This window comes from Gymnoscopelus microlampas (genome assembly GCF_963454915.1).
Source record: "Gymnoscopelus microlampas genome assembly, chromosome: 9".
NCBI lineage: Eukaryota > Metazoa > Chordata > Actinopteri > Myctophiformes > Myctophidae > Gymnoscopelus > Gymnoscopelus microlampas.
In genome coordinates, this window is record NC_139946.1 from 22,503,856 (window position 1) to 22,519,815 (window position 15,960).

General features: G+C 41.5%; 1 protein-coding gene across 1 annotated transcript in view; it reads right to left on the minus strand.

Moving 5' to 3' along the window:
- Window positions 1-6,109, minus strand: part of pex5la (peroxisomal biogenesis factor 5-like a) — a gene marked incomplete at both ends in the record, with an annotated part of 136,449 nt that extends 130,340 nt beyond the window's left edge. The window contains one exon of the mRNA XM_084066022.1: window positions 6,089-6,109. Within this exon, the coding sequence (XP_083922148.1) occupies window positions 6,089-6,109 (21 nt within the window). The remainder of the gene's footprint in view (window positions 1-6,088) is intronic.
- Between the last annotated feature and the right edge of the window lie 9,851 nt (window positions 6,110-15,960).

A 15,960-nucleotide genomic window follows, 5' to 3' on the forward strand; every position in this document is an offset into this window, starting at 1 on the left:
AGGTGGTACCAATTTGTGTTGAATATCAGTGTTGGCCCCTGGACTATAGACATTGAGCACCCTCCGTAACTTATGTTGTGTTGCTGTTCTATAAAGAGGAGCATGTACTGTAAGCCTCATCTAGAATTCCAAGCCACAGAGGGGCAATAGATCAAGACCCACAACCTGCTGTGATTTATGCCCCTAGCCTCCATACCGCTGTCACATCCTCAAAGTGAAATATTTTAAAATGGAAGAATTTACAAGAAATTATAGAATGTTTGTATGTCAGTGACAGTATACTTCAAAGATTTATCAGATTTTCTCGGACTTATCTGACACTCGGATCAGAATACGAAGAACCCTTCCCATCTGGTGCTCTAAGATAAAAAGATAAGAAAACATCCTACACAATTCTACACAAATACCGTAGCAGTGCTACTATAGGTCTGACTGATTTTTGTGTTATTCACATGGTCAAAAATGACTTTACTTAAAAACATAATTGCAAATGCACGCTTGCACAAATACTGTACACACAACTGAAAACGACTTCAAGGATAAAGTGTTGTTGCAGTAATATGTGTCTGTTACTGTATGCAAGTGAGCAGTGTGGTTAGGGACCATTAGCATCAGACCAAGCGTCTGGTTTGCAATGACTGGACATTAGCTGCCAAATTATCCCCATAAAATTAAGTGATAATAGCAAGGGCATAGAACTGGGTAAGGACGGTAGGAACCTGTCCCTATGTTGAGCGTGTGCTGAAATGTACCTAGCGATTATTTTTGTTTGGCAATAAATGTTTTGTCCATCAGTTACTAGCCAATGTAAACAGCTCTAGTTCTCTGTTACAAGTCCCACCTTGACTGCTGATTGGCGTGTGTGTGTGTAAATTAGTTGGGATGACGGAAAAAAAAGAAAAGTGGACATTATAGGAGCTTTTTACAATATAGCTCATTTGCAGTCAACAACAATAACAACAACACTGAACTAAGCCATACATTTTCTCTCCCTTCATATGGCATGCTAGAATGTATTATTTAGTCATATGACAGAGGCGGTCCAGCCTGGTAGTAGCTCAGACAGAGGGGGGCAGGGTCACAGGTGAGGCCTAGGCTTGTAACAACATGATTAAGCCTAATTATAAGCCTAGGCAAAATGTTAATATTCATTGTGTTACATGGGGTTGCACAGGTATACTAATTAGTCTATTAAGCCCTCAACTCATACATGAATACTCTGCTAACTACTAACTAGCCTCATCGGTGTGTGGATGTATTTTGAAATGCAGCAGTTGATACAGAGTGACTAATTGTATACGTTGGTGTATTTCTAAGGAAACGGATTTGATCCAGATGTAGAAAGCAACAGAGAGATTAGCAGGTAAAGAACAATGTAGACCTGCTTAGTATTATCGACACTGAAGACCCCAACTTAACCCCAAATGCATTGAAGTTCAAAAGCAAATACGGTCCTCTCTTTTAAGGCCATTGTATCATTGGCTTTACTAAAGCCCCAACTTGAAAAGGAATAATCTCTTTTCATTGTGTGAAAACATAAACCATGAAGAAAAGTACACTGTTAGAAAAGCCAGACCCTGCGTTACCCTCATGGGGATTCAAGAACTGAAGGAAAAAAAGTTCTATTAGCTTTGACCACCACCAGAATAATAAATCCCACCATATGCGGTCACAGTTAGTACTCAAGGAACAACCCCCCTTACATTCACAGCGATCAAGTGCCTGGACAAAATATTGTAATGGAGTTGGGACAACAGATGTCCAGGAGGCGGAGAACCACACTTTTGCTCTGCCCTACACACAAATCATGAGCACTACTGTCCCACTTCTCAGGTTCCTCCTGGGCGGTCACCGTCCACAAAGCCGGGCCGACGGTGCGAACGACCTCCTCGCCAAAGACACCTGTGTCAGCAACCCTCCCGGAACCTAGGCCCCTTCCCCTCGTCTATTCTTATTCATTCAATAAACATCCTTAGTAACCTTTCTCAAAGGTGTCTTGACTCGTGATCTGTAGGTTCAGTATAGTACCTTGCTAGGCAGGATGTGGCTTATGGAGGCCAAATCTTTTGATAGATTCGCAAGATGCAACTCTATCACAACTTTTGAAGTTCAAAGCCAAGGATACTGCCTGGTTCTCTATCTGGTTGACTATCTAACTTGGCACAACTACCGTACTTGTCAGGAGTATTGCACTATCCATCCATCTCTACCAGTTGTCCAGTTATTCATTAGACAGCACCAGGGGTGTAGTGGAGGGGGAGCGCAGGGGAGCGACGCTAAAAATAGGATTGGGCTTTGGTCAATTGATTAACCACTTGAACCCAAGCATGCAAATTCTGGGGGGAACATTAGCCAAAAATAACAGATCTACAAGCTCAAAACGGTTGTGGGCTTGTAGATCTGCTATTTTTGGCCGAAGAGATTTAGTGTAGAGGGGAAAAAAGCGATATAGATGCGCTCCCTCACTTCTAAAAGTAGCACTACACCCCTGGATAGCAGTCATGATATCTTTGTTGAGTCTATGTTTTAGATATGGTTTGTATAAAGTCTCTGGGTCAATTGGAAATGGGATTGTTCGAGTGGCTGTGGAATGTTCACTTGAGTCTAAATCTAAACATGTCTGTTTTAAGGGGTCAAACATAATGGTCCCTTGATACAGTACATGATGCCTTGCATTGGGTCCATGAGCTGGGGATATTAAGCAAACAGTCTGGAAAATTCCAGACTGTTTGCCAAACAGTATTTGCAACAATAGCAGAGGTTCAGAACATGACATGACATAGGCCACTGTGCCTGACCAGGTGGATGGTGCAAGGAAAAGCTACCAGAGCAGCACTCATTATTAAAGTGCTTTGTCTAGCTTAGAGGACATGGCGTGAAATGGATCTAAGTGGCGGCTGCAAAGAGGTTTGAAAAGGGTACAATTGGGCTTGGACTTCTTTTGGCATTGGAAGTGATTGTGGACCTGGAGTGTCTGAACAAGTCCCTGCAAAAATCAGACTAAACTATTTCAGGAATAAGAAGTGCAGCAATAGAGTGTGTCACATCCACTCTACAAGAGATATATGTGTGTGTGTGTGTGTGTGTGTGTGTGTGTGTGTGTGTGTGTGTGTCTGAAATATGATTATCAAACACTGACAACTACTACTCCTATTATCATTATTAATAATAATTAATTAATTTAGTTGTTTTTTGGGGGGTATTTGTCACTGTACATTTCTACATATGTGAAATTTGTCCTCTGCATTTAACCAAACTATTAGGAGCAGTGGGGATGTGCCATTAATAGGGTGCAAGGGGAGCAGTGAAGGGCTCCGTTTCTTGCTCAGGGACACACAGACCAGGTGAGGTTGGGATGGCAAACCGGCAACCTTCTGATTACCAGAACAGAAAACACAAATATAACAACTTCTAAATTACCCCAAGCATCTTTTTCTCTGAATGATGTTCTGTAAAGAAAAAGGTTTTATAACGCAGATACTGACAGATATATCTGTGAGAACAGCTTGCACACACATACTCTCACAATTACTGCACACATTGCTCACACATATAAGAGCGGGGTGACAGAGGCACATTCTTCAGAAATACAGAGGATATTCAATACGGACAATATGGTTCTTTGTTTTTCAACCTCACCGTGTTCAACGACATGGCAGTGCTGCTGTACATCTCTATGTCGAAGGACACGGCACGTCTGTAGAGAGGTAAGCGGGCTGAATTGTTTTCCAGCCTTGAACTTCAGAGCATTGTTGTGTGTTCCTGTGGTATGTATTGTATTCTGCATGAGAGTGGTAATTGATATGTTCTTGCACCAAGGCCATCACACATTCCTGTACATTCATCATACTTGGATGCTGAATGCTGAATGCTGAAACTATGAACACGTCTTATGGCAGTGGTTTTCAAAGTGGGGTCTGCGGACCCCTAGGGAGACCCGAGCCATTGGAAGTAGTTTAATCATAAGTAAATTCACCTTGAATTATTACTATACAAAACATTATTGAGTGACTAAATATATTTCAATATCACCAATATCACTTTGACTATGCATCCATTAATTTTTTGTTGTTCAAATATGACAATTAGACAATTTAATTGATTCCGCCAGGCTGGAGAGCAAAAGGCTGGAGACTTTTGGTTTCATGGCCAAAATGGAAGTCAAGTTGGGGGTCTGTGACATGAAGATAAAGTTTGAAAACCACTGTCTTAGGTACTGATGATTAAAAAACGACTTAAATGTAATAATGTATCATCAAATGGACTGTCTTTCACAGAGACAAATAAAATGTAACTTTGGGAATGGTTGAACAAACACCAAGCAATTGAACTCGGCAAAGCCCAATATTAGACAACATGAATCAGTACCATGTTGAAGCGAGCCCAGACAGGGCACTCGGGTGGTGCACTGGTAAAGTAGAGTCTGGGGGTTCAAATCCACTGCGGTGCATCCGGCTTTGCCGAGAGCATATAGGCCTGTGTTCTGGGGAGGGAAGCCGTGCAGGGAGGGTGATATTTGTCACTACACATAGGCTACTCCTACGGGCTGGGGTGGCACCTGTCAGTGGGGAGTGTTGCGCGGGAGGAGTAGGATGAAGGCTCTACACCGGGCCTCCCTGTGGGGGCTACTCCGGTGAGCCAGTAGAATCCAACAGCAGTGACAATACACAGTGTATGGGGAGGAATCAATTGGCATAACAGCTAAATTAGGGAGAAAAAGGGCTAAAAAGCCAAATGGTTAGCCCAGACAGAACCAACCTTTTCATGAATTCTATATTCGTTTTTCTAAATTCTCAGTTATATCAGATGATGATTCCTTTTGTAAAATGTGATGTAACATCACAAATCATCATCAAGTGAATGACTGTAGCACAAAACATTCAGTGCATATTGACAAAACAAAGCAGGATGTTCACCAGTGTCTTTTTACTCAGCAGCCACAATGGGAATGTTTCAACTATAGCCAAAACAGGTCCATTTGTTGTGAATGCTGGAATGGGATATGAATGGGATATCCCATTGATTTTTGAAAGTGCTGACTGTTTTAGTTTTGCTTTCATCACTGCCAGTCCTCCCTCTCTCTCTCTCTCTCTCTCTCTCTCTCTCTCTCTCTCTCTCTCTCTCTCTCTCTCTCTCTCTCTCTCGACGTTGAACACTTGCTTCACTATTTGCGAAGTAATCAGTCTCTATAGCCTAGTTTACAGTAATGGCAACCGACGTCACACGTCCACACAGCCGTGCCATCACGTGGAGCAAGCACCGTTATTATGTAGAGAGACAGGACAACTATAAGGTTTCCTCCGTGCCACGGTGGTCAAGGTGACAGTAAATGATATGACACACGATGATGTTGTTTACACATGCACACTCAAGCAAGCCCAGGTGCCCAAAGGTGCGCACACTCTCTTTTCACAATCCCACTTTAGCCCACTGGTTCTCAACCAGTGGTCCGGGGACCACCAGTGCTCCTTGAGGGGGTTCCAGGTCATCCCCAGCTAAATGATGGAGAGTTGGTAACCAAATGGACCCTTACAGATCTTTAACTCCTGAGAGTGTAAGATGACACCAAATGGACACTTACGGGTCCACTTGGTTTCATTCTACGCTCTCAAGAGTAAGATTATTTTTAAACATCTGCACTAGCCTACTCATTAAAGAATTGTTATTTTGATCAACGTTTGCCTGTTATCTCTCCTATACAGAATCGAATTGCGGACAAAATCTTATCCAGCAATAACAAAATATTCTAAGTTTTGGGTTCTGAGAGGCAAAATCTCCTCAAATGCCGAATAAATAATGGACCTATGTAAAAGGTTGAAAACCACTGCTTAAGCCTATCAGCTCTCAGATCACAATTACCAGTCCGGTGCTGCCTGTCTTAATAAAGTATGACTCTGATTAGAGCTGGCAGTTAGTTGATTGCAGTGAGATTATAGCCTACATATCCCTCGTGTAAAAATGTCCTTGGCGTGAACTATACACTTGATTAAGAAGTGTGCTCCCGATTCACGTCATTGTGTTATAGGACCTGTAAAGCACAATATGGAAATTGTTTGCCATGCAAAAAACAAACAAACTAGATCCTTACCTGTAAATGCCCCTGGTACATATTGAGCCAATCGCAGATCTCACCCGGGAGTAAATGTTTTAGACTTCTTCCAGGCTTGTGCGAGATATAGCTACAGTGCACAAGGCAGCACACTGCAAATGTTCACATTATAGCCGGCTATACGCAAAGAGCGCATCAATGTTTCAGTCTCTCTGGCTGCTCCGAAGTGGAGCTGTCCTCGCCTTAAGTGCTGAACTTACTAGATTTGGGCCATCTAAAGGTTTTTCCCCCCCTCCGCGTGTCATAGAAAACTGCCAGTCGAAACAGCAGCAGAGTGATAGAGAGAGAGAGAGAGAGAGAGAGATAGAGAGAGAGAGAGAGAGAGTGCACTTTCAATTCGAAGATTCTTCACTGCGCGATTCTGACGTGAGCTTGTGAAGAAGTGCTGCTGCTTTTGCCGATTCCAAAGGGGTGAAACCTTTCCATACTGAACAGCGAGTGTTCATCCTGTTCTTATAGTGTAGCCTACTCTCTGCCTTGTTTGCCAACTCCCCCTAACCCAGCCCTCCGTCCTCTCTCCTCTCCCGCTCCTCTCTGGTGCCTCCTCCGTGGCTCACGTGTTCCTAAAAGTGGCTGTGGTGGTTAAGTAACTAAGTACATTTACTCAAGTACTTAAGTACAATCTTGAGGTACTTTTACTTTACTGGAGTATTTCCAATTTTCAGTAGCCTACTTTTACTTAGTCTCAGAGGCAAATATTGTACTTTTTACTCCACTCACAATGCATCATGATGCCATGCATTGTGAGCTTGTAGATCTGCTATTTTGAAAATGTGTGAAATGGGACATTCTGCATAATGAGTATACTTTCTACTGTTGGTAGCCTACTTTAAGTACATTTTGATACCAATACCTTTGTAGGCTACTTTTACTCAAGTAAATTTTGAATTCCAGACTTTTACTTGTAGGCTATAGAGTATTGCTATATTGCAGAATTGATACTTTTACTTAAGTAAAAAATTTGAGTACTTTTTCCATCACTGAAAAGAGGCACACATACATCTCTGAAGCATCTTTATACTCCGGACTACGACGGTGTCGCTCGCAATAAAGAACTGATCTAGATCTGTTCTTTTTGGCAAGTGACATAACATAGTAAAGGCTTCATCCGTGCAGCACTCTTATCGTAGCCTACAGAACACAATAAAATCCTCATCAGTGTTTTACCCTGATAATTCTCCTTTTTTTTTGCAGCAACTCCGAGTTTAACCTCGAAGATTTCACTATCAGGTCTAGTTCACAAAGGATTGGTGTGCAAGGCTATGGTCATGCTCCAAATTAATCATGTGTACTATGTCTGTGAGGTAATTAATGCAATATGTAAAGCATCTGTTTTATTCTGTTTAACCATATGGAACAGAATAGATAGAGTTATGGACCACTCCTCAATTTGCATAATGACGTAAATTAATTATGCAATGTATTCCATGTTGGGGGGGGGTACACATTACACTGTACACATTATACCAGCATAAAGCACCAAGCCTGTCCCATTGATAAACACATTAGTGGGTACTATTTTGTTCTCAGCTGTCCAATTAGTAGACTAAAGCATTGGGCTTACATAACAATAATTATGCAAATAACATACTGTATTTTCAAGGTGACAATAGCATGAAATGTTCTTCTATCTCTAATTAAGTTCACTCAAGATTCAAGATTCTCTAGTTACTCCCATTATCCCTGTACAGCCTATAAAAGTATACTTCTTGGGTTTTGGCTCCTCATTGCATCAACAAGAAAAATAGCACAGAAATATTAATACAATAGAAATAGAAATAGTAAAAATACAGTAGTGCAAAAAAACATAACACATTAACAATTGCACAATGTAAGGTGCCTCTGTTTAGTGCCTTGAGCAATCTCACACACACACACACACACACACACACACACACACACACACACACACACACACACACACACACACGGTGTGTGTAGGGGCGGCAGTGGCTCAGGGGTAGAGTGGCCCGTAGAGCGGCCTCACGGTTCCCAGTTCGTGACCAGTTAGTGTTGAAGTGTCCTTGAGCAAGACGCTGAACCCATAATTGCTCCCGATGAGCAGGTTGGTGCCTTGCATCATGGTTTCCTCTGCCATCGGTGTGTGAATGTGTGTGTGAATGGGTGAATGTAATGCACAATCTATGTAAAGCGCATTGGATATAGGGCTCAAGTGGTTAACACTGAAAATGTATTTGATGGGAAAAGATAGTGGATGTTTTGTAGAATACAACACACACATTAATGCTGTTTGGAGCAAGAATGGGATTACACACAATGTATAGGCCATTGGTTCTCAAAGTGGGGTCTGGGGACCCCCAGGGGTCCTTGGGGTGCTTCCAGGGGGTCCCCAGCTTAATGTGTTAATATAGCATCAAAATAGTTTTAACCTTTTACACTTTGGCTATTCAAAAATAGCAGATATACAAGCTCATAGCGCGGCACCGAGTGCCGGCTATGAGCTTGTAGATCTGCTATTTTTGAAAAATTCAGAACATTTGTGCAAACCTTTGAATATGTATTTTTTAAGCGAACATTTGTAACTCAAATCTTTGCTCCTGGGGTCCCTGGAACAAAATATTTGAGATGCGGGTCCGCGGCCAAATACATATCATTTTGGGGGTCCTTGGCATGAAAAGGTTTGAGAACCACTGGTATAGGCTACCACTAGTTGTTGTTTATTGATTTGAAGCATGGTCCCTACACACAATCCATCCATCCCCATAAACACTGAATATTACATGTGCTGTATGAGACAGAAATGCGGCAGCTCAGCAGTCCTTTCCATCAACAGTGTTTTGATATGCTTTGTGCCCCGCCAGATGAAACAAAATCCAGCCCCTGGCAAGCAGATCAGCATGATTATTAGGCCCTTTGTTGCTTGTCCACATTGTGAACTAGAACACATGAAAATGAATGTATATACCAATATATCAATATTGGTACACGTCTTTCACGTTCTAATCACCTCAGAGTTTTTTTTATCAGTCAATAATAATTGCTAACTCATGCTCAGAGATTATACATTATACTGAATGTACATTTCAGTACCGGAATCTATTTTTAGACCCTACTGGACCATGCTCCTGTAAATTATTTTTCTGCTGCTATCCCTCTCTCCGCTCTGACAGACTGTGGCTAATAGTCTGCCAGAATAGTTTTAACCACCTAGCATCGCTATTTTGGGGCATTTCATAAAAATAGCAGATCTACAACCTCACAATGGTGAGCAATGTGACACCTTGTAGATCTTTATTTTCGGTAAAGCCATTTAGTAGAGGGGGAAAGGGAGCACACCAAGTATAGACCCATCATGGAGTCTATACACTGGTAAACAAAGTAGGTTTAAGTGGTTAAAGGCCTATGGCTGAAAGTAAAACTTTTCTCTTAAACCTTTAACCTATTTGTCTGGGGAGGTTTTTGTTTTAATTCTCAGCGGCATACTTCATCATATTCACCATCCTTCACAGCTGGGAACTGCCCAGTAATATAACTCCCAGTCTCATTTATATGATTTATATCCAACAGTTTCATTCACGATAATGCTTTAGCACGAGCTACAGTGCAACAGAAGTCATTGTGCTAACAATGTGCTTGTGTAACAGAGTCAAGCTTTGGTTAATGGCTTTTGAGGGGGCTGAATCACTCCACCAAAGTGTTATGAGAACTCTCTAACGGCTACCATCATTCAAACACAATTGTTTTGTTGTTGACCTAGTTATTGCTGCAAAATCTATTGGCTTGTGTTCGCCATGTGGCTGTTTTGGCACCTGTGACATCAGCATGTCCCATAATTCAATTAGGACCTGTCATCATGTGTAATGGGCTCACCGCTGGCCATTTACTGAAATAGCCGCCCTGGACAGGGCCTTTAAATTCTTATAATGTCATAAATCTCATTAATGCATCTCGTCAGCCTCTCATATAAGAGCGTGGTTAATGAAGTGATGCCAGAACATCTGTGAGTGAATTTAAAGATGATTACTAAAGGGATAAGAATAGATGCAGTTGGCTCATTTGAGGTGTTCATTATTGATAGGAGCAGATCAGATATTCCTCTGATGAATGTGGCTCCTTTAAAATGCAAAACTTCATTATGTCCAATATGTCCATTGGCTGGACCTAATGTGATGTCACAGTCAATCTAAGTTAACTTTCTTAAATTCATTTAACCTGTACAATTGAATTGTACTGGAAGCTGCACCCTAATTCTCTGTGATTTGATATAGAAATTATAATTAAATCCTGAGTTAAGGTATAGAATACGCAATAGACTGCATTAGTCCGCAATATCAATTGACTGTTTCAGTGTAGTCTGTGAAATACGCTTTTTTTTTTTCTCTCTCTCTCTCTCTCTCTCTCTCTCTCTCTCTTTCTCTCTCTCTCTCACACACACACACACACACACACACACACACACACACACACACACACACACACACACACACACACACACACACACCCCATATTATAGTATATACGGTATTGTGGAAAGGCCTGGAAGTATGACCAAAGGTAGAGCAATGATCTCTATACCTTTTTATTGTATCATTTTCACCATGCAATGTTCTTGTGTGTGCACACCTTGTTATAATACCCATATAGCAGAAGGTTCACAGGCTGTGTCAGTCAACAACAATCCTGTTACTGTGATGGAAGGGAAATAGCGGTCCTATCTATCTGGTTGTTTGTTATTCTGGGTACCAATGTGTTTGTTTTGATGGTAAAGTGGGGCCCGGTAGTGATGTCATAGATGGCTTTGTTTGCTCGAGAGGGCTCTGGCCTTCAGAGAAGCATGCAAACTGAAAAAAAGAAAATGTCTCATGAAATAGAAAACAGTGGATGGGTTGGATGTAGTGTTGTTTATTTGTTTGTGACTGAACTGAAGAGGACTTGCTACTGTTGACAACACTGAATCCAGCGTAGTCAGAGGACGCAGGACGAATATCAGCATGGCAACATAATGACTAATGGACTGCAAATTCAACCAATTGCTTCTAATTCAGTTCTGTTTAATCCAGTTCAATTAAATTTGTCAGTTGACTTTACACAAGTGTACTGTGAAAGAGAAATCATTATGCATGGATATAAAAGGAAAAGGAAGAAGTATCACACGGTGGTGGAAAGTATAAAGTACATACTGTATTTCTGTATTTACTTTATACTTCTACTGCACTACATCTCATCACGAGTCAAATATATAAATATTTTTTACTCTGGGGTTAAGCTACCCAGCAGGACATAAAGTAATTAAAACCAGCCCCACCAGCTGCAACATTAAAGCGGTGAACACATTAATGCATTGCTAATTACAGTCCAATCAAAATGACTCTGAAATGAGCCATTCTGCATAATGGGTACTTTTATATAATGGTAGTTTAAGTATATTGAATGCAGGACTTTTACTTGTATACTAGACCAGTACTCGGGAACGATGCAAGTCGGGAACGCTATGAGATCCCATTTGGCCTAACAACGAAGTAGACAATCGCAGAGCAGTATTCCCTCCTAGCTATGGGATGTAGTCTCACTTGCTTCCAAAATAGTTTCCAATGTTGTTTTACAAACTAGGTGACAATGCAACATGCTTAATTCTAACATTGCTACACTGATTACCCTCTATTGTTTTGATTGATGTGAATTCATTGCGGCCATGAAAACATGCCCAACCAAGCCCAATACACAGGGATCTCTTTCAAACAGCTAGTGTTCACTTGTTCTGAAGATATATGGGCACAGACCTACCTGTTAGACATTTTGCTTTACATCACAATGTTTTCGAAAATGGACAAGTGAAAATATATCATTCCAAATGCTACTTCCAATGAGAAACACACCAAACTTAAGTCATACAATGCTGTGGAAACGTATTGGATACCTGCTTGCAACACTACTTGCAGGGATTGGGCATCGTAATCCCGGGCTAATTGCTGAGGATCTATAGTGCATAACAAAAAAATCCTGAAGGGGGCGTCAACAAGTGTCATTGGGTAGCATGGACATCTTGGTGGGGTATAAACAGGTTGACTTAACATTGACCCCCACCAGTATGTCTGCAGCTACTATGCCACGCCCCCCGTGGTGACGACACGTTGGCAACATAGACTGTATAAATGAGATGGACAAAGCCACTCCCCTGCTTTCTACAGACCAAAAATGAAGCCGATTGTTCCAAGACTGTAGGTCCGCCATCTTTCAATATCGCGTCATATCACGTCATATCCTGCAGAATGAGACCAGACCATTATTGGCTGGGTAGCTTGTCAATCAAGAGCGGGGGCAGGGAATGAATGCTATTGGTTGTGTAGCTTGTCAATCAAATCATCCCGCCCCTCCTAGAGAATAGCCTACTTTATCGTCAATTTTAAAATAAATGGGACCATAATTTAGCAAAACGCATATCCTGATGATTGAAAGGAGACTTTAAACTAGCGACTGGAAGCATATAGAATTTATGACAATTTTTATTACGGTAAGAAAATCTAGTCTAAAGTTTGTCAAAAAACCCATTTACTTGCGTTAAAATTAATTCTTTCTGACACCGCAGGTCGGCGCAGGGTAAAACAGCGCCACTCTGGCCATTCATAAGCTTCCGTGTTGGCCTCATCGTAAATATCCAAGACTTGCCCCTTGGTTGGCAAGCACTATATCAACATAATTATTTATCATCACATTTGCGTCACAATCCTGGCTTGAATGACGTCCAACATACACTGGGGTAAGGTTAATGCTATGAACAGAAAATTAATGAATTTATCAGATTAGGTGAGTTCTCCGGTGACTCAATAAGTAAAACAACAAAATAAGCTTGCCAAGTGCTGCACCACTATTGGTGAACCATGATGTGCAAAGAATAAACTCTGTATCATCAAACTATAAAAAAGGTAAGATCAACCCGGCTTTCAAATTGTGAATCAGTGAATCATGTTTGTATATGGGATCCTCAGGCTAAACCAAGTGGACTATTATGTGGACATTTGAATATTGAAAGTGCTAAAAGTGACCCACAACTTCACTACAAATACAACATCTTCTCTAGGAATCAAATCTGGATGTTTTTAATACCAGAGACTTGGCATGGTTCATGTGCAAAGGCTAAACTCTGTATAATCAAACTATTCAAACTGTACGAGGACTGTCTATAGGCAGACATTTGAATATTTTAAGGGCTATTCCCAAAAAGTGGACATCTACTGTACAACATCTTCTATATGAATCAAATCCAGACTTTTTATGCTTAACAGAGACTTGGCTTCACAGTCCCTGTTAAAAAGGCCTGGGATTACAACAATGTCAGGTGGAAATTGTTGAGCTTAATTGGTGATTGCCTTCACAGAGCCACCTGTGTGTGCCTTTGTTTTAGTATTTTTTGTAGTGGTACTGAAGATGCCTTTAACCCTAACCTTATGTCTTTGTTTTAAATCCATGTTTTCTCCAGTTTTTGAAACCATTTGTGTGTGCATTCAAAGGGTGAGTTTATATGTTATTTTAGTGTTTGTGGTGTGGCTAAACTAAATATTGTTTGATATTATGTTTGATGTTTAGCACTGAATGTTTCAGTTATAATGTTGATGTGCAGTATGTATGTACATGTTTAATTGACATATACATACACGTACTGTATGTGTTTCATTGTCAGAACCACAACATGTACGAAGCTGAACAGTTTGGAATACAGAGATTCAATAAATCCCCATAAATCTGGATATCGAGTAATCTTTTGTGACATGCTGTAGCGTGTAGCTACCCCTTCACATATGTACCGTATGTATGTATGCGGCTACAATAACTGTATGTACTGTATGAACTGTATGTAGGCCTAGAGAAGACAGCCCTGGTTGGGGATGGGGGTCCTATGTGGGGGTCCTATCCATCAAGGATGGTTGTGTGTTAATGACTTGAAATTGATTGATTGAATTGAATGCCTTGGTCTTAAATGAACCCATTCACAATAAATGTGGTTCATTATGATTGGTATTTCTTTCTTTTTTTTAATCCTGGGCGCTACTCTCCCTCTGCCAGCCTGGGGAGAGCCCCGAACTGATGATTGGTATTTCTAACACCATTCCTGTATCCTTCTATTGAAGTTTGAAACCTTCCAGTGTTTCATATATGGTCCTGAGTAGGTTTTTATTGTTATTAACTATCAAGGTAGGTGACGTTGGAAAAGTATCGTGTGACCAAGTTGTATTTACCAGGTGCTTGTGTTCTGGTGGTCATCAGCAACTGGACAAGTTATCATAGGTCAATAGAAGCTGGACCTATGACACCCACTGCAAGATGTAAATAATGGCATGAACTTAAAGAGGTGGTGCCATGGTTTTGCACTTTTTCTGTTTTTCATGTGTCTATGAGGTTGATAGAACTTCATTAAGCCCCCTGGTGGTGTTTTATGGTGTTTTATGTCTTCTCTGACTATTTTGAGTTTCTACCTGGAGGCTGAAACCTTGAGGGTCAAACGTGCCAATAGAAAAACAGTCCTTTAGTGACATAGTAAAAATATACCCTCCCCCTCATTATCATAACACAACAGGTGAGGGCATGAGGAGGAGGGACTAGGACATGTGGGTGGTGCTAAGGTGGTGGAGGAGGTGCTAAGGTGAGAACCAGGTATACTTAATGAACTGGAGGCGTGTCCACATAAAAACATAATTTTAACAATTTCTGTACACTTTTTTGAAAAAAATCTTCCTCCTAGTATAACCATAATACCTGATGATTATGTTTTAGGGGGGGGGGGGATCACTGAAAATCACGGCACCCCGCCTTTAAGTTTTTCAGAGCCTACTGCCCTCGCTTGCCATGCGGCACAGCCAGGGTGGCTGGCACAACCCTCTGTCCGCAGTGCTTTGTGGATGAGGTCAGTTCAATAAGAGAGAGATCGAGTTGTTGTAAATGAGAATTTTATTGAATAAAACATTTTATTATTCAATAAACATATTTGGCAATTAGACTCCGTTAACATTTATCGTACATATGCAACGTACATATGTATAAGATATGCTGAATAGGGAGAACCCTGGAGTCTAGACGCTGGTGGTGGCAGTGCAGAGAACCTCCTTCCTTCTCAACTGTAGACGATTGAGGCATGGTGGAGTTTGGGGATGGAGGTGGGTTGCTTGTTACATGCTGGAAAGAGAATGACAGCAGTGAGGCAGTTATATTTAAAGGCGGAGTCCAACTGCCTGATTGGCTGACTGCAGATTGGCTAGAAGTGCACACACTTACAGTAGCTGTGAATGACAACTCAGAGATCTTCTTTATTGAATTTGCGCTTAGAGCTACATTACAGGTCCCACACCAGGCAATGATGCAACCAGTCAGGATGCCGCCAGTGGTTCCTCTGTAGAAGGCCCATAGGATATATGGCCCCATGCCAGACTTCTTCAGTCACCTGAGGTGAAAGGGCCTGGTGTGCTTATCCACATCTCCTCTGAGATGGATGCAGTCACTGACCCTTTCCACTGCAACGCTATCGATGTAGTTGGGGGCGTTCCCTCTTTTCGGCCTCCTTGGTCTTATCGACATTGAGAGACAGGTTGTTCTCCTGGCACCATTGTGTCAAGATCTGGACCTCTCTCCGGCAGGCGTCTCTCATCGTCAGTGATCAGGCCTATCACTGTCGTCAGTGAACTTAATCACTAGATTGGAGCCGTGCAGGGCCATGCAGTCATGGGTTTACAGGGAGTACACTGAAAAGGCTTTTACTGTGTAGTCTGAAACTTTGTTATGCTGCGTTTAGTGTACAGCCTAAGCATAATCTCTTAAGCACTAGCTAGCATAATGCACCATGGAGCACCATTTACTGCAAAGAGTAGTGTAATTCAAAGAGGTGGAAGTGCTATGGGTGT